The sequence below is a fragment of the Castanea sativa genome, chromosome 5, assembly GCF_040712315.1.
Source record: "Castanea sativa cultivar Marrone di Chiusa Pesio chromosome 5, ASM4071231v1".
NCBI classification, from domain to species: domain Eukaryota; kingdom Viridiplantae; phylum Streptophyta; class Magnoliopsida; order Fagales; family Fagaceae; genus Castanea; species Castanea sativa.
The window spans coordinates 70,397,542-70,417,987 of NC_134017.1; the positions used below are offsets into that span (position 1 = coordinate 70,397,542).

General features: G+C 35.3%; 1 protein-coding gene and 1 non-coding gene across 4 annotated transcripts; both read right to left on the reverse strand.

The window, feature by feature from the left end:
• Positions 1-871: 871 nt before the first annotated feature.
• Positions 872-8,606, reverse strand: LOC142636974 (gibberellin 2-beta-dioxygenase 8). 3 transcript variants are annotated; one of them, XM_075811261.1, is made up of 5 exons: positions 8,563-8,606; positions 8,058-8,159; positions 3,600-4,066; positions 1,454-1,775; positions 872-1,319 (listed from the first exon to the last, which is right to left on the reverse strand). In XM_075811261.1, the coding sequence occupies exons 2-5, from the start codon at positions 8,106-8,108 to the stop codon at positions 1,080-1,082; spliced, it is 1,080 nt and encodes a 359-aa protein (XP_075667376.1). In that variant the 5' UTR covers positions 8,109-8,159; positions 8,563-8,606; the 3' UTR covers positions 872-1,079. The 3 variants fall into 3 exon arrangements, with proteins under 3 accessions (XP_075667376.1, XP_075667378.1, XP_075667377.1); XM_075811263.1 differs by having other exon boundaries at positions 3,600-4,063; positions 8,264-8,571; XM_075811262.1 differs by having other exon boundaries at positions 8,264-8,571.
• On the reverse strand, positions 3,020-3,093 carry TRNAV-CAC (transfer RNA valine (anticodon CAC)). Its single transcript has one exon. It is a non-coding gene; the product is annotated as a tRNA-Val (tRNA).
• Positions 8,607-20,446: the final 11,840 nt, after the last annotated feature.

The following is a 20,446-nucleotide window of genomic DNA, read 5'->3' on the forward strand; positions in this document are numbered from 1 at the left end:
TACTATTTATGTTTTGTTGTGAAAGTACTGTAAAAATGTTGTAGAGACAGCACTTATCTATTTGTAACCTAATTGCCATGCTGGATTAAGTCCATATCGGACAGCCCAAATTTCAGGTAGGTTATTTGTTGCAATTTTTAGATTAATGAAAACTCCTTTTAGCCAATAGCTACTACTATTTTTAATGAACCCACCTCCCTCGGCTTTACTTGGATTTCCTATCACATTACCGTTTGTATTTAAGGTAACAGACAAGCAACCAGTATAAGAGTTTTTTTTTTTTTTTTTCCTTTTTCTTTTTGGGACAAGCCAAGTCAAAATATTCCTAAGCAAGATGGAGGGCGTGGTGAAATAATTGGTGGATATTTTTGTTTTCCTGACAAAATATGTAGTTGTTTCCAACTATGTATAAGAGAGCAATACATAAGAACATGATAATTGTCTTTTTTTTCTTTTTTATACAAGATATATAGAAATTCTACTCTAACCTAATTTAAGTGTATATGTGTGTGAAACTTCTTCCTAGAGACTTGAACTCCAGCTCTTATCTCCACACCCCACAATCATTTATACTGTTATATATGAGACTTAATGTATTTGAGCACCCCTCGAGAATGCCCTGCAAATGCTTTCTGTATGTATAAGCAATTTACTTTAATAAATAAAACCTTCCTTTTTAATAATAATAAAACAAACAAATATCCATATTATTTAAAATTTTAATTGAGGTGATGTGTTTTTGTACACAATTCTAAACTCCAATTAGTTAAGGGTTGATGCCTTGATATTGGACACTCCACTCCAAATAAGTTGCCAACTTGCTAGTCATGATGATGATTAATTGCAAATCACAAGACGAAATAACGTCATCTCAAGAAAAACATCCGAAAATTTTTCTTTTGCATTATAGTAATCAATTACAAATGATTGACCCAGCATCCAATAATGCTGAAAATTGCTATAGCTTTCTCTTTTTTTTCCCCTAATTGAACTACACTTGTAGCACCCCCACTCGTTGTTCTCTCTCACAATCACAACAAGGTCTATACGGTCGATGAAAACATTATTACCCATGTATATTATTGGCTTTGAACAAGAAACCTAGGAAGGCCTATTTTAGATCCCAATTTTTGAACATCCTCTTGGACTTGTTGCCTGTACTCTCTAAAGCTGAATTTTCTGTAGACTGAAGGCTCGTGACAACTATGTATCAGAGTGTCATATGAAGGACAAAAGAAATATGCGGTGGAAAACCTTTCCACCAGAGAATTGGTGACAACTCTGTGTTGTACACTCTTATACACATCATTGCTCCATGCCTATCCATGAGATTATTACCAGCAAAACGCAAAAAAAGAAACAATTATTAGTGGGTAGACTTTAATATAAATATATATATAAATAATTCAAAGTAGGTAATGTAAAATCATTAAATCAAAGACATGAAATCTACCTGAAATAAGTCACCAATGTTGATAATTAAAGCCTCTGGGTTAGGTTTAAGAGAAATCCATTTATCATCTTTCACTAATTGCAACCCACCAACTTGATCTTGATGCAATATTGTGAGGAAGTCACTATCGGTGTGTGGCATTAGGCCAAATACCTCTGAAGGTATTGGGCATGGTGGGTATCGATTCATTCGAAGATAGCAAGTGCTAGGCAAGCAATGTTCTTGGAAGAAAGTGGATTTGTGACCCAATTTCTCGGCCAAAATTTCAGCTAATTTTTGTGCCAGACTAGAAACTGTTGTGGCGAACTGTCCAATTGTTGAGCTGGATATAAAAATACAAGTATATTAATAAGAATAAAAAGATATATACTAAAATAATTAGTAGGGATAGAGCCGCTGACGATTCCGTGCAAGTTTAGAGTCACGACAAACTTTAAAATTATTAATGTAACATATTGTTAATTATAAAAGATAATGTAATATCAATGGTGGATCTAATTGAGAAATAATTATAACCCATCAACTTTTACAATTATAAAATTTATTGTGAAATATATTATGCATATACTATTACTCGCACAGGTTTTAGTCATGTATGATGTAGAATATCATTCTCACACTTGCGGATATTCCTAAAAACCTAATGGTCAAAATCTTTGTTCATTACCTACCTGGAGTTGACACTAGATATTGCTAGTAGTATTCAACCAAAGCAATAGTCCCTATATCCATTAAAGCCAAATTTTTACATCCAACCGGTCTCCGTTTACCTCATTATGATGAGAACTCTCATCATATGCATTTTTTTTAGAGATAATTACAACATGTTACTAAACTCGCAATTCAAACTATTTCTCCTAAACCTTCAAATACTTTGTACATAAAGAAGTGCTAATTTAGTTATAAGATCTTTGGCTCATCATATGCATTTAATCCATCATTTCAAGGGAAATGTATTGGTATACATAAGAGAAGTGATACATAAATATGTATAAGATAATTATTATAATAAAGTATATATGTATTAATGTGTTTGTAAGTTGTAACAAATTTTTACTATAGAAGGCGCAAAATAGCTAGGAAACATGAGAGAGAGACAGAGAGACAGAGAGAACATGCATGCAGAGTCCAGCTATGTAGGTCTAAGATTTCTGAAATGTGAGAAGGTACTACTCATGACCACTGTACCAGTAATTAACATGCACCACTACTGTTTATTTGCCACGTATCGTCTGCAGTCTCTGTATATCTGAAATCTATTTCTGATATATATAGCTTCCAAATGCAAAACGACACAAAATTACACCGATGCAAATTTTGACACAATTCGTGAAGTACCATGCGCATATCTAGCTATGCCCCTTGCACAGCTAGAAGCTGTGGTTCGAAAACATTTACATGTGATATTGTGAAGCAGAAGCTGACTCATCTAATACATGTGGTGAGCTGTCTGTTTCATTTACTTTCTATGAAACTGATGTGTGGCAAAGACGCCGAAAGTTCCACTGATTATCCAAACCCAAAAATCCACCCCCCCCCAAAAAAAAAAAAGAAATGCAAAATTTATGTCTGAGCCCGGGTTCGAACCGGGGACCTCTAGTGTGTGAGACTAGCGTGATAACCAACTACACCACCCAGACACATGCTATACAAATTGCTAAATTAGTAATATCGTCCTAGCTATTGTCTCTCACATCTATAAACCCTTTTATGATATTTAATTTTTTTTTTTCCAATAGTTGAGGAAGGAAGGATTTAAACCCTTGAACTTTGATGGGTTTTCTCTGAGGACACAAAAAAACGTCAATTGAATTACAAAAGTCTTGACTACAAACATAATATCTATCATCACAACAAATATCGAGTAAAAGAACAAAGATAGAAATTGGGCCTCCGTCTATGTCACACGATGACATGCACCCTAATCAGTTATAGCATGACTATCAGAAACAAGTTGAGCCTAAACAAGCAATATTATAGCTTGTTGTAGAAATATATGTTATAAGGTTTTGTCACCTTATTCGAACTTTTTTATATCTACCTAATTGACAAAAAAAGAGAAAAAAAAATGAAAAGGAAGAGACAGAGAGAGTGCATAAGCAAAAACCAAAGTATTTTGGTTAATTAAAAAAATATATTATTATACCTGAGACTATCGAAACCAGCAGGTGGTGAAGTCGAAATATCGAGCAAAGGAATGTGGAAAGCTTCAGACCAAGACAACTGCCTGAGGCAAGTGGCTGTAGGTGTGCCCCAACGGTAGCTACCAGCTGAAAAATTCAGGTACTTGTCCTCTTTGGTCTTAATATCAAAGGGTTGCTTAAACACCCTCTCTTGCATAAACCTCATCTCCTCCAAGATCTCACAGGAAATCCCATGATTCACAACTTGGAAGAAACCCCACTCTTGTGAAGCCCTAGCTATCTCCAACTTGCACCCCTCTCGCTCACCTTCATCGCCATGGTCTAAACGGCTAAGGTCAATCAATGGAAGCTCACATTCCTCCACCATCACAACCTGCTCGTTCTTTGGGATAATCTTTTTTTCGATGGTTTTGTCGAAGAGGGTCTTGTAGGCTTCATGAAATGGTGGGTCCGAATCCATACTTAGCTGCTGAAATTAGAACACAGTGTGAACAGAATGTTAATATATAAGAGCTTTATATATAGGGAAAGGTAGCATATAACTTCGGTTCAATTAGAGGCTAGGCTTTAACAAGTGGGTGTTTTTTGGAGATAGAGACAAGGAGAGAACAAATGGGACAAATTTATTTATTTTTCCATTTGTTTCTGTTTCTTCGTCGTCGATGAAAACGTTTTGGCTTTTCTTTTTCCAAGTTTTGGGCACAAAGCTGATCCATGTCTTTTTCTTAGACTTGAAGACATCTATTTTCTTTAAATTAATTTTTTATTAGTGTTTTCTGTGCTGATTACTTATACTGTTCGGCGCATACACCCCCCCCCCCCCCTCTTTTCTTTTCTTTTTTTTAATTTGACTAAGTTAATTTATAAATTTTTAGATGTAGTTATATTTCTACACTTTAAGTAAAACTTTATAAGCTTAAACTCTTGGGTGGGTTCTATCTAGTCTGGTAATGTGAAAAGTGTGTGTATAAAACTATTCATATAAACTTAGCAATGAGAATTGAGTTGAGTTTGGGACGAAAAAGATCTTTTATAAACTTAAACTCTCTAAATATTTTAGATATAAAATTCTATTAATTTAATTTCAAAAATTACACCTCAAACTCATCTCAATTATATTTGAAAAACTTAAACATATCCCAAAATCACCTATTTGTACTATGAATGGTGTCAAATGCATGCGTTGGACCAAGCTGGATTAACATAAATTGGACGTCAAAAATACTATATATTTAAATTTAAGGAACTAGTAAGAATTTTTAAATTAAAATAAACAGTATTTTAAGAGAAAAAGAATGACACTAATTCTTGTTATAAAAAAACCCCTAGTTTTCTAAAACACTACTATCAAAATATAAGTATTAGTAAGCACTTTTAAATAAATTAAACAATCATTAAAGATATAAAGAGTAACGAACTTACTTTGGTTATAAAAACTTTAGTTTTTTGTGTAAATAAAATTAGTAGTGGTGATATTTTGATTTTTTTTTTTTTAATGTATAACAAAGTGATGTCTCAACCTTTGACTATATCAATTATTCCACTCCTTACTTATGAGATACATTGTAAACCTAATAGACCAATATTATGATGGATTTAACCTAAAACTTTTAGATTTACATTTCACGTCTTAGACAAATAAGCCTACCCTCCCGGGTAACCCTTGGGTTAATAAATATAATCATGTTGGGTTGGGATATTTAAGTGGGTTTGATAATTTGAATCCAAACACACCCTCAACCCATTTAAACAATAGCAAACCATTTCTTATATTTAAAAAAAGCCCCTAAGCCCAACCTCTTATAATCCCTACCTACACTTGCCTTTTCAACTTTAAATCACTTTCTAATTAAAACCAAACCCAATTAATTAATCACTTTTCAAATAAAAGCAAAAACAATAAACTATTAGCTCGTTGATGAGACCTTACTTTTTGGGCTTAAAATCATTTCCTAGATAAGTGCAAACATGATAAATCATTAACTCCTTTAGTGGGACCTTTTAATTTTATATGTGGTATCATCGCCCACATATATGAGAGAGGGCAGCATGACAATTTGGACTTCTACATTTTCAATTGAATTATTAAGTAAGAAATATACATGATAAGTGGTTTTCAATTAACTTAATTGCTAAAATCTTTTATCATCAGTTATTTAAAATTCAAACTTCAAATATTGTCTACACTAAAAACTAATTAGTGTCTTAACATAATTATAAAGAGCAATCATAATAGAATTGATGTCAAAGATTTAAATATAGTTGTTTATTAAAATAAAAAGTGGTGTTCAATAACTTATGGTTTATTGATTAATGTTATAGATATAATATTTTTCACAATATTTTTCATAATTGTTGACATGACATGTTGTGATTGGAATATCACTTTCATGGGACTAATATGTGGGTCTTACAACTACCAAGCTCACATATCTGTCTCACATAAGTCTTATAAAATATTTTTTGCAGGGTCCATGTGTCAATCTCATATAGATCTTATTCGCAAAACCTATAAGATATACTTTCCCCTATACTAGCATCGAAAATCACAAAACCTCTAATTCCTTACAACAAAAGTAAAACGTGTATATATCAACAAAAAAAAAAAAAAAAGTAAAACGTGTAAAATCAGAGATATATATCACGTGCATCTCATTTCATGTGTTTACTTCTGAAATATAGAAAGTGAAAACAATTTTTCTTTCCATTTCCGTATTATTATACAACACCATCATACGGGTATAATTTACTCATATCAAATGAGTTCTTAGCAAATAACGTTTACATTAAAAAGAAGACACATACTTATAATTCTGTAATGTATTTAACGGACAATTTTAAGTTGGATTTTTGTATTTATATGGTCCTTCTGAACATGATAGGCTAACTGTGTGTACATATACATACATACATACATACATACATACATATATATATATATATATATATATCTTTCTTTTTGAACGTGTGGCCACTTGGACTTGTCTCCCGGGAGTACTTTTGATTTGCTCTTATGGATTTTGCCAACACTAGCTAGGGTTTCCGTCATTTTATACTCGTATATTTTTGTATGTTTTCTTTTATGACACAGTGAAAACAAGAATAGCTTATCGAAAAATAAAAAAGAGTGAAAACAAAAATATGGTCATACTAATGCTAGAGGAGTAAATTAAGAGGACCGACAAAATATGTGTCGTTAGCTGAAAATATGAACTTAAAAAAGAAATGAAACACAAATTTGTAATAACCTGCTAGTTATATAGTCAGGTTTCACACAAAACATTTAACCTCAACTTCATGGAAGTTCTATAATTTAGCACGTTTTTTGGATTCCTTGGGGTAATTTTAATGTATATGGTTCTTAACAACCTAAGAATTTTTAATTAAATGAATGATTCTTTTTTTTACCATGTCATGACTGTATTTTATGTATATAAAATTAGTGCTGCATGGTTTATATTTGTTACATTGAGGACGAAGAAAAATTTGAATAATTTCATGATAGGGTTATTGTTATTATTGTTGTAATTATTATTATTATTATTATTAAAGAGTTCTAGAGAATATCTTTGGGGTCCAATTATTCGAGGTCCAAAAATTAGGTGAGTTATACTTTTTCCAGAAAAATCTTATTGGCCCATTTCTTGTGGGGTTTTTTAAATTATAATAAATAAAAACATACATATATAGGTACGTTGAATTTTATGCACCTTTCCTCCTTTATTAGAGACCGTAGACTTGGAGAGCTAACCGTGTGGGCTCACCTTGCCCGGAATGTTGTAGAGAACATAGGAACCTCACATATCAAGGCTGACAAAAAATATGACAGGAAAGATCTGGCAAAACAATATACTTGCTATTTTAAAATTATCACATCCTCAAGTAGGGATGGAGAAAAACTCTCTACAGTACTTATTGGATTTGTCAAGAACATCTTATTGTTTACGGCTTTTCATTACAGGAAAAAACTATAATGCGAATCTGACTTGTAATGGATGGTTACAATCAGGACTTGACACATCCAATGCCTAAATCCCAAGGTGACTCAGCTCACAGGTAAAAGTAGTGGTGTAACTAGCCCTACTGTACCATATATGTTTTTTAAATCAAGAAATGTTGTTGTCAAAAGCATGTTTTATTCGGGCCATTGGTCCATGTAGCTAGCAATCTCTCTCTCTCTCACGTGAGTGTCGTGGGTTCTTAAAGCACCTGACCAATCTCTGTCAGTGCAGCATTTTTGACATATACACATCGAATAATTGCAAGGAAGAATGGTCTAAGGTATTGATTAGAAGATTTGAGCCCTGAACCTTGTAGATTAATTATACGAAGCAGAGAACCATTAATTAGACCAATCACTTGGTCTTGGTCAATAGAAGCTTATAGATGCAAAAATATTCCTGGCCACATAGCAAAGTATACATGCTTAAATTAATAATCAAACTTTCTTTAAACTTTACCTGTTTTAGAGTCTCCAACAAGGTTCCGGACTTCACCATTGCTTGCCACATCTAATCTGCAATGCACATCAACTGTGGGAGCTTTGATGGTACTGATCAGTTCTGCCAAGAAAGTAAAGAATGTTAAAATTTCAGCTAATTTTCGATAGTGATATGCAAGAGGGTGAACTTCAAAGATAAGGGCTAGATGGAGAGTGAAAGATTACTTGCATGGCAATGCACGAAGATGAAGACGTGGACGTGTACTTTAAAAAAAAAAAAAAAAAGGATCTAAAGCTTATCTCTCTAACATTGTTGACTACAAAGATAAAGGAAACAAAAGCATGAGAATGGGTAGCTAGCGATTAGGACAGAGAAAGATCTCTTTGCTGGGCTAGAAAAGGAAAAACTAGTTAAAACGTCTAGGACAAGCTAAACAATTTGAAGAAATAAAAAAGTTGCAAAAGAAACTAGCTAGCCCTCCTAATTGTAACTTAAAAGAAGAAAAAACACAGATTCTACGTACCTATTTAAGATAGCATCTGCCTAGCTAGCTACTTAGCGACATATGAATGAAAGAGAAGCAACCTATATATAAAAAGAGAGGGACAGATAGAGAGACTGCGTGTATGAGTGTAGTCCAGTATGATTGGAGGAGATATTTTATAGGCCAAAAAGCAACTTAATTATTAGGGTAGCATGTAATATTTATTGCACACAAATTGTTATACATAGTTTTATATCATTTAATTTCTAATTTTTGAATTAAAGCTGTAACTTAAAGTAATGATTATTAAATTTAAAATTAAGTCACGATTTCAGTTCAAAAATAAAATGCATATAAAACTAGTATAATAAACACAACTCTAATCATTATATTAATTGGTGCGTGAAGTCAAAGTGAGTGAGGATTAAAAGCTTATGCCTAAGAGAAGAACACGTGGCTCGTTGTGCTATCAGAAAAATAATTTCAGGCAGGAATTTCTTTTTCTTTTTCTTTTTTAAAATTTACTCTTGCCTTCTGTAGGCTAAGATGAGATGTTCCATTTCTGGTAGTGCGTACAGTGTAAAAAAAAAGAGTGCAAAAGATACGAGAGACTTGGAGGAATGACAACCAATTATAATGGTGCAAGATTTATTGAGACTTGGTTCAATATGCACCAATTGAAAGTTTGGTATGAACTTTTTGAAGCTTGTTTGTGTGTGTGTGTGTGAAATCTATGAAATAAGGCATATGATTGGCCAATGAAGGTTGGTTTAGTTAGTAAGGCTCAAACGCTTCGTTTAAAAAACTTAGATTTGAGTCTCATTGTCAACCGTCTTTCTTAATGGGTAAGAGCATCCAGATCAGCTCGTTTAAATTTTTTGTCTATTTTACACAAAAAAACTTACTTTTTCTATTTTACACCCTCACTTTTACCAAACCTCCACATCAGTTTATCTATTCTACACATTTATTCAATAAAATATTTCATCATTTTACATTTTTTATTATTTCTTTCCTCCCTCACTGCATCTTCTCCGGCGAGCACTCCTCACTACGTCTTCTCCGGCGAGCCAATCTTCAACAAACCCATTCATCAAACAAAACGGCGGCAAGATCCTTCAACAAACCCATTCATCGAGCCTAACCCGATCCGTCGAGCCTCACCCATTCAACAAACCCGATCTGTCGAGCCTCACCCACACCCAAACCCATTCATCGCCCACTGATCAGCCACCGATCAGCCACCCTTCAACAAACCCATCGATCCGTCGCACCAAACCCACCGATCCGTCGAGCCTCACCCACACCAAAAAAAAAAAAAACCAACGAATCGGAGCAAGATCGACGCCTCGCAGCACCGCCCCCTCCTCGCGATGGCCGTCCGGCGACTCGGCTTGCGCAACCTTGCTCTTATCGGCGGCGATGGCGATCGGCAGCTAGAGGAAAAAAATGGATGAGATGAGAGAAAGAGAGAGGTGCTGTGTCTGAGAGAGAGAGAGTGAGAGAGAGACAGAGGGAGGTGAGAGTCAGTTGGGAGGAGAGAGAAAAAACAATAAAAAAATCATATACACCTGCTACAGTACCCGTGTAAATTTACACGATACTGTAGCAAAGTGGATGATATAAATGAGTTTAAATGAGTTTAGAGGAATTGATGTAGAGGTTTTTTGTTCAAAATTTGTAAAATTAATGATTTTTTCTCATTTTACACATTTATACACACTTATCCATCCGCTGATATAGATGCTTTAAATTAAAAGTTCAATATAAGTCCTATCTGAAAGATGTGGTTTGCTCTGACAAAGAAACAAAATAGCCTCTCTCTCTCTCACCAAAACTTTTTTTTATCAAAAAAAAAAAAAAACCGTACCCCTGTGAGTAGATATGTCGGCACATATTGATCCCAGAATCTAGCCTAGCTAGAGTCACATGCATGTATAATTCCACGTCGAGTCGTAGGACAATATTTCTATAATTGCGTAGCTAGCTAGGATGAGACTTAATGAGGCCATGCAGTACATGAAAAAGGACATATATATAGCATCACCATTCCAGTATTGATGGATATAATGAATTGAATACCTCTTCCAGCATAACTGCGTGCAAAAATATCTCATTAAGAGTATTCGTATCAAGCCTTTTAAAAAATTTAGCATTTATACTTTTAAAATCTATATTTATAATATATAACACACTACTTTACAATATAACTTATATCAAAACTTTTTTTTTTATAATTTCATTTAAATATATATTTTTTCAATAATTTTTTATTTTTTTCTCTCCCCTCTGTCTCTCTCTTTCTCACAACACCGCCGCCGACACCACACTACCAACCACCCACCAAAAACCCACCACAACCAACACTAACAAAAAAAGAAAAAGAAAATCACAGCAGAAAGAAACCTCCACATCCACATCCACCCACAACCACCACATCCACTCACCACCACCAGCCACAGCAAAAAAAAAAAAAAAAAAACCTCCACTGGTGAGGGTGAATTGGAGTATAGAGGGAGGTGAAGGATAGAGAAATCCATCAAACCCAAGACCCACGCCTCAGCCACAGCAACCCACCTCCACCACCACCCACCCACCTCGTTCTCAACCCCAACCAAAACCCACCACCCCGATCTCAACCCCAGCCAAAACCGTCGCTGAGCACCACCGATACCCACCAAACATTACAACCACAGCTCCAGTCACAACAAGAAACCACCACCACAAAAACCACAAAAAACCGCCACAAGAACCACAAGACACCGGCCACAGCAACCACAAGAAAACACATAACACGCCGATCTCCACACTGGTCTCCATGTTGATCTCCTCCACGCCAATCTCATGCCATCACGCCGTTCTCCTCGCCACCAAGCCGATCTTAAACATATGAACTTGTTGTGAGGGAGTGAGGAAATGAGAGAGAGAGAGATAGAGAGCCCAATGAGGAAATGAGAGAGATGTGGGAGATAGAGAGAGAACCAAAGAAAGAGAGAGATGTGTGAGACAGAGCTGGAGAGAGAGAATAAATATATTAATAAAATATTATACAATACTGCTACAGTGCACTCTCAAAAATGAGTGCACTGTAGCATTATTGCAAATTTTATAAGATTTACCAGGTTTGATGGAGTGGATTTTTGGGTTTAAAATGCTTAAAAATAGCATTTATAGCGTATAGAAGGCTTGATAAAACTGCTCTAATATATTACACGCAAGTTGTGTTTATTACCTACAAAGTACAAATCAAGTTTAACCCATATTATAATAGGCATTTTTGTTAGCTTGGGTACTTATTCTTTTTCCTAGACAATCTTGTTCCTGAGGAAGAACCATACATTTCTACGATCAGGCTACGCGGCCTGCTGCTAACGTTAAGGTGCCAGATTTTATGCTGGTTTAGTTCTCAGATTTTAAAGTCCCTTTGGACAATATTATATAGAAATGAGTTTATATATATATAATGCAAGTTGTAAAGTAATTAATTAGAGTTAGATCATTTTGAATATGCACCACTGTTAGTTTCTTTAAGACTTTTTCCTCTCTTCTCGTGTGTATGTGTTAAAAATACTTAATATTCTCAAAAGAAAAAACAGTAGGTTAATTCCACATTGAAAAAATGAGTGTGAGTTAAAGAAGTTTAAAGTATATGCTGTATATTTATGAGTTAGACCCTTTTGAATGTACATCACTGTTAGTATCTTTAAGATATTCTCCCATTTCTAACAATTGTAAAATTTATAGTTTATAGCATTGTTGAATCCAAAATAAAGTGATAACCAAGAATTGACGAACTAGAGTAAGAAACTAAAAATTAAACTAGAGTCAATTAACTTTAAAATTTACATCTTAAATGGCCACTAAGCCATGCTGGTAAGAGCATTCACATTGGGTCTTGCAAATGTCATATATTGGTATATTTAGCATCAAAGCTCCAAAACCCCCCCATTACCCAAACTTGTAAACCCAAAAAAATTTACAATTGTGCTACGGTACCATCCCAAATATATGATGGTATTATAGCACAATCCCAAATCTCATATATTATTTTTTATTCCAAAAAATCTACCTGCTCTTTCTCTCTCTTCATGTCTTCTCCTCTCCCTTTCTCCAGAACAATCCAAGCTCCTCGCTCTCTCTCTCTCACATCTCTCTTTAGCTCACGGTGGTGGTTGTTTTCTGGCATGGGCGTATGTTTGACGTGGTTCATGGGTATGGCAGCGTGAGCTAGGTCATGGGCCTGGTAGCGTGGACATGGGTTTGGCGGCATAATCTTCTCGTCTCTGATGATGGGCTACTCAGCTCGCCGGTGATTGGGATTTGTGCTCAAGCTCTACCACTTGTTGATGACTGAGATTTATAACCGAAGCTCTATCGGTGTCTTGGTGTTAGGGGTTTTGAGTTAAATGTTGTGGTGAGGTCGTGCGTGACAAGGTAGGTTGTGGCAAGGTGTGCAGTAGTGGAGATGGGCGTTGTCACGGACTCATGGCATAGCGAGATCGGGTGGATCTTGGCAGAGGTAAGTGGGTTCTGATTTGGGGTGGGTTTCAATGGGATTTGGGGTGGATTCCGATTATGATGGGGTTTGGATTTTGATTTTTTGCTATGTATTTTTGTTTTGGATTTGGATGGTTGAATTTTGGATCCTGATTGGTTGGACTTTGGATTTTGATGGGGTTTGGGTTGGATTTGGATTGGTTGTTTTGGTTTGGCATGGCGGTGACTGTGGTGGGTGGTGTTTGGTCATCGTGGGTCACTATGATGGGTCAGTTTGGTTGTCGTTGGTCCTGGTGGGTCTATTATTTTTATGCTTTTTGCTCATTGTGTTGGTTTGATTTAAAATGATTCTTGGTGGTGGGTGGTGTGACTATGTTGCTCAGTGGAGGTGGGTGGTGTGACTAGGAAGCTGAACGGTGGTGGCGGTGGTGGGTGGTTGAGAGAGAGTAAGAGAAATAGAGATTAGAGAGAGAAGTGAGAAATATTTTTATATTATTTTTATTTAACTTTATATTATTTTAATGTGTGATATGGTAAAATAAAAGTTGGGATGTTAGGTGTGTTACAAAATGGTATGGTATAAATGATAAAGTAACTTTTGAAATGGTAAAATAGTTTTTTTTTTTTTTTTTTAGACACCGGATGTGAGTGCTCTAAGTACCTCGCAAATAGCCAATATCTTTGCAAAGCAACTAGCGGTGGGGAAGCCATACTAGCAACAAGGGCTATCCGGTATCCCCCCTCAAAAACCCCTCTCTACTTAAAAAAGATTTATTTCACTCTTCATATTAAATATTATAGTTATAAATATAAAGGTGTATTAACAAGCTATTAAGTCTCTCCAATTAAAATTTTAAATGATGTAATATTATGTACATTATTAGATTCAAGAAATAAAATCTTAATAGAGAAAGTATATGTGCTTATACACATGTATGCACGGTCAATGTAATTGGACCTACGATCCCAAATTCCAATTAATTTTTTTTTGGGTACATATTTAGTACATTTTTTTTAGAAACTTTTTTTTTTTTTTTTTGTTGAGACACATACATATTTAGAGCCTAATGATAGTTGTTTAAATTAAGTCAAAAGATATCAAATCTTAGCACAAAGTTGTCAAGTTTAATAGATTTTCGTTTTGTGGTACACATTTGATTATAAAGTATTTAGCTTACATGAAGAAAATAAAAATTAATAATCGCAATTATAAAAAGATATGACAAATTGTTAGTGCTATTTAAAAAAATTAATTTTAATAGTGAGACAAGATGAAAACCAATAAAACTTTGCTAATGATATTTTTTTTTTTTATGTATGTAACCTTGCTAAAAAAAAATTCCTAATTTTGCGACTGCCGACGGGTTGAAATATGAGTGGGTAAGATGTAGCTACTATAGGACAGGGAGACAGTGGATGTGGACTCCCTAGAACTACGCATTAATGATATTCACAATTGCTGTCAATGCAGACATTCATTATTGCTATAATCATTGATAATGATGGCATTAGAGCAGTTGAATTATACAAAAGTCCTTTATCCTCGCAATATGGAATAGATAAGCAACTTGCGGTGTAAAATTAGGGTTAATCCTTTTTATAATCATAATATTGACATACAAGTTCACTCAGTACAAACATCATGTACATAAACATCCCATTCTTTCTTCTCTCTGTTTTTTTCTTCCCCTTGATTTTCTTTTTCATCACCGTTAGAAAATATCTGAAGTGTATTCAGTTCAGATATTTTTAACCAAAACCCTTAAAAAATCACATGGCAATGCAGTACGTACAAGCTTTATATGGGAGAGACTGAAGAAAAATAAGTAATATTATCTTGTTGGGAGACTGGAGAAAATAAGTAATATTATCTTGAGCATGGCCCGAAAATTTTAATATTGAAAACTTTTCCAACTGCAAATTACAAGTAAATCACATGTGCTGCATTCTTATTAGTTGTAAATGGGCCAAGATGGAGTTGTTGAATGGTCAAAACGTACACCTTACATCGTTGCATCCGAGAGTTTCCAGCTTCATCTTTAATATAAACTACCAAGCTAACATGATATGCCTCAACTTTCAAAGACCAATGTACGCCACATGCAATGAAATCCCAATTAATATGCTTTCCCATCCTCCTCCTCCTCCTCCTCCTCCTCCTTCTCCTTCTTCTTCTTCTTCTTCTTCTTCTTCTTCTTCTTTATAAGTAATAGAATTTTAACTTTTATTATGATTAATTTTTATCATTTAGTTGAGATTTCAATTGATTTATTGTGTAGACATGATTTGAATTTTGAGTGTCAGATCTTTTATTTAACAATAAAATATTTTACTAGTAAAGGAATTCTAAATTATTTAATTTGGCACATGGATGGCTGATAGATATTGAAGTGCAATGTTTGAGTGAGCAATGGAATGGGCTTTACAAGTCATGTCATTGTTAATGTTCGATGCCGTGTATTTGGCAACCGATTATAAGCTAGTATTTTGCTTAAATTATTTATTGTTTTTATGGATTTTACACTACTTTTTGTCTTAGCCAAATAATTTACTTCTAGCTTTTTAGAAATAAACTAGTATTTTTTTTTTTTGTAATTAAATAAACTAGTATTTAACTTTATGTCTTACATTATGTAAATAATTTACCGAGAATAAACAATTCCCAACCTTAAATATGCTCAATCATTTCATGAGGCCTAAAAAGTTTTCTCCTTTTCAATTTTAATATGTAATGATGTGTGCAGACATGTGGCAATTGATCAATGAATTGTGAATCTCTTTGACGCGGAACCTTTTTTGTGTTTAAAAAGAAATTTTGACACGGCACATTGTGACTTTGATATTCTAAATTGTGAAAAAAGGGGGTGATTCTTGTAAAATTTCCCCATTCATTTTCTATGTATGAATTCTATTATCCATAAAATAAAGATTTTTCCTTGAAGCTTGAAGAGATCTATGACTTATATCTTTACTTTGATATTCTATTAGATTATTTAAAAGCAATTTTTTCGGAACTTCTAGATCTTTACAGTCAATTAATCTAGCTGGGACTAATCTCTATATTAAAAGGTCTAGGTTCTATTTCTCAATCACAAGAAACATTATTAGACAAGAAGGTGAAGAAGAATGCAGTAGTAGTTCTAAAAAATAAACTTTTTTTTTTTTTTTGCTGAGAAAAAAAAGAGAAAAGAACCTATTGTTATGAAAAATGTACAAATTCCTATAATGCTAAGAACAAACTATCTTAAGAATAAAGAATAAATATAAAGTTCTAAAATCTATGTGTATGTGTTTGTTTCTCCAAAAAAAAAAAAGGAAATGAATAAATTATATTTCTTCCTAGTTAAGGAAAGAGAAAACATATATATGTGAAAAACAGGGAGACTAAATAGAATTGGGATCTTTCATTGCTTGAGAGAGTCAATTACAATGAGAGTGAAGGAAAATACAGATTGAAATGAACTGAATGAATGAATAATCTACACTATTCTCTGTTTATATACAAAAGGTAAGATAACTAACTTTACAAGTTGGTGCCAAAATCAGTTATTTGAAAAACTTCCAGAAGCTATACACGTGGCAAGTCCAAGTAACTAACTCCTGGATTTGTGGAATTAACTGTCTCCACACTCCTAGATGCAGAACTCATGATGTGGCATAGACTCAATCAATTCTAAGACTGCTGAGCTAACTCTGTTCTCTGATGCAAGCTCCACTGCTTGAGTAAGGCACACCTCATCAGCAAAAGCTGTGTTGCTTGCTGCCCTCGTGGCCTGTCTAATGCTCTTAACCTCAGTAGCAGATGCACTACCTGCTGTACCACTAGCCAATTGTGTGCAAGACTTCTTTGCAGTCTTAATACTCCCCCTCAAGAGTATATCTCTTGCCTTTTGATAAGTTACATCAGTATGGGGATATTCCACCTTAGAAGCAAAAATATTGATAATTCCCAACCTTTTTATCAACCTTAAGAAACTTTCCACTCCCAAGGCCTTGGTAAAAACATCTGCTAGTTGGTTTTTAGTTGAAACATAGAAGGTTTTGAGTGTACCATCAAGGATTCTATTCCTGACAGTATGACAGTCAGCTTCTATGTGTTTTGATCTTTCATGAAACACTGGATTTGCTGCTATATGGATTGCAGCCTGGTTGTCACAGTACATCAGAGCAGGCTTATCATGGTTGACATGTAAATCTTGTAGCAAGTGCAAAATCCAAGTCAATTCACAGGTGGTTGTTGCCATGGCCCTGTATTCTGCCTCTGCACTGGATCGAGACACAATGCTTTGTTTCTTAGATCTCCAAGACACTAAAGCATCTCCAAGGAACACACAATAGCCTGTTAGAGACTTTCTTGTGTCAGGGCACCCTGCCCAGTCAGCATCACAGTATGCCTTTAGATGTAGATCAGATTCAGTGGGGAAGAAAACTCCTTGACCAGGTGTCCCTTTGATGTATTGAAGGATTTTAGAGGCTGCCTTCATGTGTGGTGCTCTAGGCTGTGCCAAGAATTGGCTAAGCCTATGCACTGCATATGTTATATCTGGCCTGCTTAAGGTCAAGTACATAAGCTTGCCTATAAGCCTTCTATACTGCCCTGGATTAGAAAGCAAGTCTCCACTATCCTTAGATAACTTCAGCTGCTGTTCCATTGGGCTTTGGACTGGTTTACATCCTGTCATACCAGTTTCTTCAAGGACTTCCAAGGCATACTTCCTTTGGCTTAAGTTGATCCCAGTCTTGTTTCTTGTAATTTCCAAACCCAAGAAATACTTGAGTGACCCTAAATCCTTAATACCAAACTTCTGATCCAAAACAGATTTGAGAGAAGCAACACAAGTGAGATCATTGCCAGTGATTACCATATCATCAACATATACAAGTAGAGCAGTGAACAAAGATCCTTTGCTATGGACAAATAGAGAATGATCAGCTTGTGATTGAACAAAACCAAGCTCCTTGATTGTTGCTGACAGCTTAGTGTACCACTGCCTTAAAGCTTGCCTCAATCCATAGAGGGACTTAACCAATTTACACACCTTAGGAACAGTAGAAGAGACAGTAGAAGAGGCTGAGACACACTCCCCCTTACTGTGAAAACCAAGGGGCAATGTCATGTAGACTTCTTCATCTAAATCCCCATGTAAAAAAGCATTATTGATGTCTAATTGGTGTAAAGGCCACTGCTTGGCAGCAGCAAGAGCAAGCAAGACTCTAACTGAAACTGTTTTAGCAACTGGAGAGAAAGTTTCAAGGAAATCAAGCCCTTCCCTTTGAGTGTATTTTTTAGCAACTAGCCTGGCTTTGAATCTTTCAACACTCCCATCTGGGTTAAGCTTGACTTTGTAAACCCATTTGCAGCCAATGGGAGTTTTACCAGGAGGCAAGGTAGTGACAACCCAAGTGTTATTCAACTCAAGGGCTTGAATTTCTTTGTCCATGGCAGCCCTCCAAAGTGGATCCTGAACAGCTTGGGAAAAAGTGGCAGGTTCTTTGGGGCTGGACATAACTGCTAGCAAGTAAGAATGATAGCATGGCTCTAAATGAGAATAAGTAAGACATTGACCAATGTCATAAGGAGCACCAGCTGCAATAGTAGCACAAGCATAGTCCTGCAAATATGCAGGAGGTCTGATATCTCTAGCAGACTTTCTCAGAGGCACTGGAGGCACTGAAGCAACTGGTGAAGGAGAAGAAGGCATTGGATCAAGAACAGGCACCTGTATAGGACTAGAAGAAGGAAGGTGGGAAGAAGGTAAATCATTAGGAGTAAACTGAAAAGAAGGAGATGGAGAATCAGCAACTTCCAAGGCAGATGGATCAGAGATGCTAATGGGGGTAACAAAGTTATCAATACCAGTAGGACAAGGAGCTGCAACATCAGAGTGAAGAAAAGGATCTGCAATAGAGGGTGAAACAGAAGCAAAGGGGAAAGAAAGCTCATGAAAAACCACATCCCTAGACAAAAACACCTTATTGTTGGACAAATCTAGAACCTTATATCCTTTGACCCCAAAAGGATATCCCAAAAAAACACATTTAACAGCTCTAGGGGCAAATTTAGACCTATGATTAGAAAGGGTGGAAGCAAAACATAGGCAACCAAAAACTCTTAAATGTGCATAGCTAGGAGAATGACCAAATAAAACCTCAAAAGGAATTTGATTTGACAAAGCAGATGAAGGTATTCTATTGATCAAATAGACAGCTGCTAGTATAGCATGACCCCACAAATGCAAAGGCAAATGGGATTGAAACATAAGAGCTCTTGCCACATTTAAGATGTGTTGGTGTTTCCTCTCAACAATTGCATTTTGTTGAGGTGTTTCAACACAACTTAAATGATGCAAGATGCCTTTTTTAGCAAAAAAATCTTTCATGATGAACTCAGTCCCATTGTCAGATCTTAAGATTTTAACTTTCTTAGAAAATTGAGTTTCCACCATAGTGCAAAACTGTTCCAAAACAGATTGTGTTTGAGATTTTTGCTTTAACAAGTATACCCAAGTGCATCTAGAGTAGTCATCAACAATGGTTAAAAAATATTTGCAATTATCAATAGTAGAAACTGAGAAAGGTCCCCACAAATCACAATGAATCAGCTCAAAACTAGATTGAGACAAATGTGAACTTTTATTAAAGGGTAAACGTTTTTGCTTTGCAAGTGGACAGATATCACACTCAAAGTTCTCAACAGGAATGAAACCAGAAACATCACATGGTTTTATTGAAGCCAATTTAGCATTGGACAAGTGACCCAATCTGGAGTGCCAGATGGGAATTTGTGAACTATTTACAGAAGCAGCAATGAAAGATGTTGCAGTACAGCCCTTGTCCAGTAAGTAGAGCCCATTGCTTTCTCTACCCAGACCAAGTGTGCTCCAATGAGCAAGGTCCTGAATAAAGCATAAAGTTCCAAGAAAAATGAGGCAACAGGCAGTGGACTTAGCTAATTGACTTACAGAAATGAGATTAAAGCTAAATGAAGGAACACAAAGAACATTGTGTAGTATAAGATGTTCAGAAATTTTCACAATGCCAATATGAGTAACAGAAGCAACTTCTCCATTAGGTAAATTGACAAAAGTGTTCAATGTAGAAGTGATAGTAGTGAAACATTCAATGGAATGTATCATGTGATCTGTGGCCCCTGTGTCAATGACCCAGTCTGAGGCTTGAAAGGCTTTTCTATTAACTGTTTTAGTAGAAAAGATGGAATGTTGCAAGGAAGGCATCAAAGGATTACCTGACATTGTGTCAACAAAAGGAGAATAAGCACTATCTGAGGATGTCAAGGCTGTGGAAGGCACACCAGTTGCAGCAGGTACACCAGTAACTCCAGATAGCATGCTAGAGACTGCAGCACTTGTACTAACACTTGCAACATGATGATTAGCACCTTGATCATGTCCAGAGTTAAAAAGAG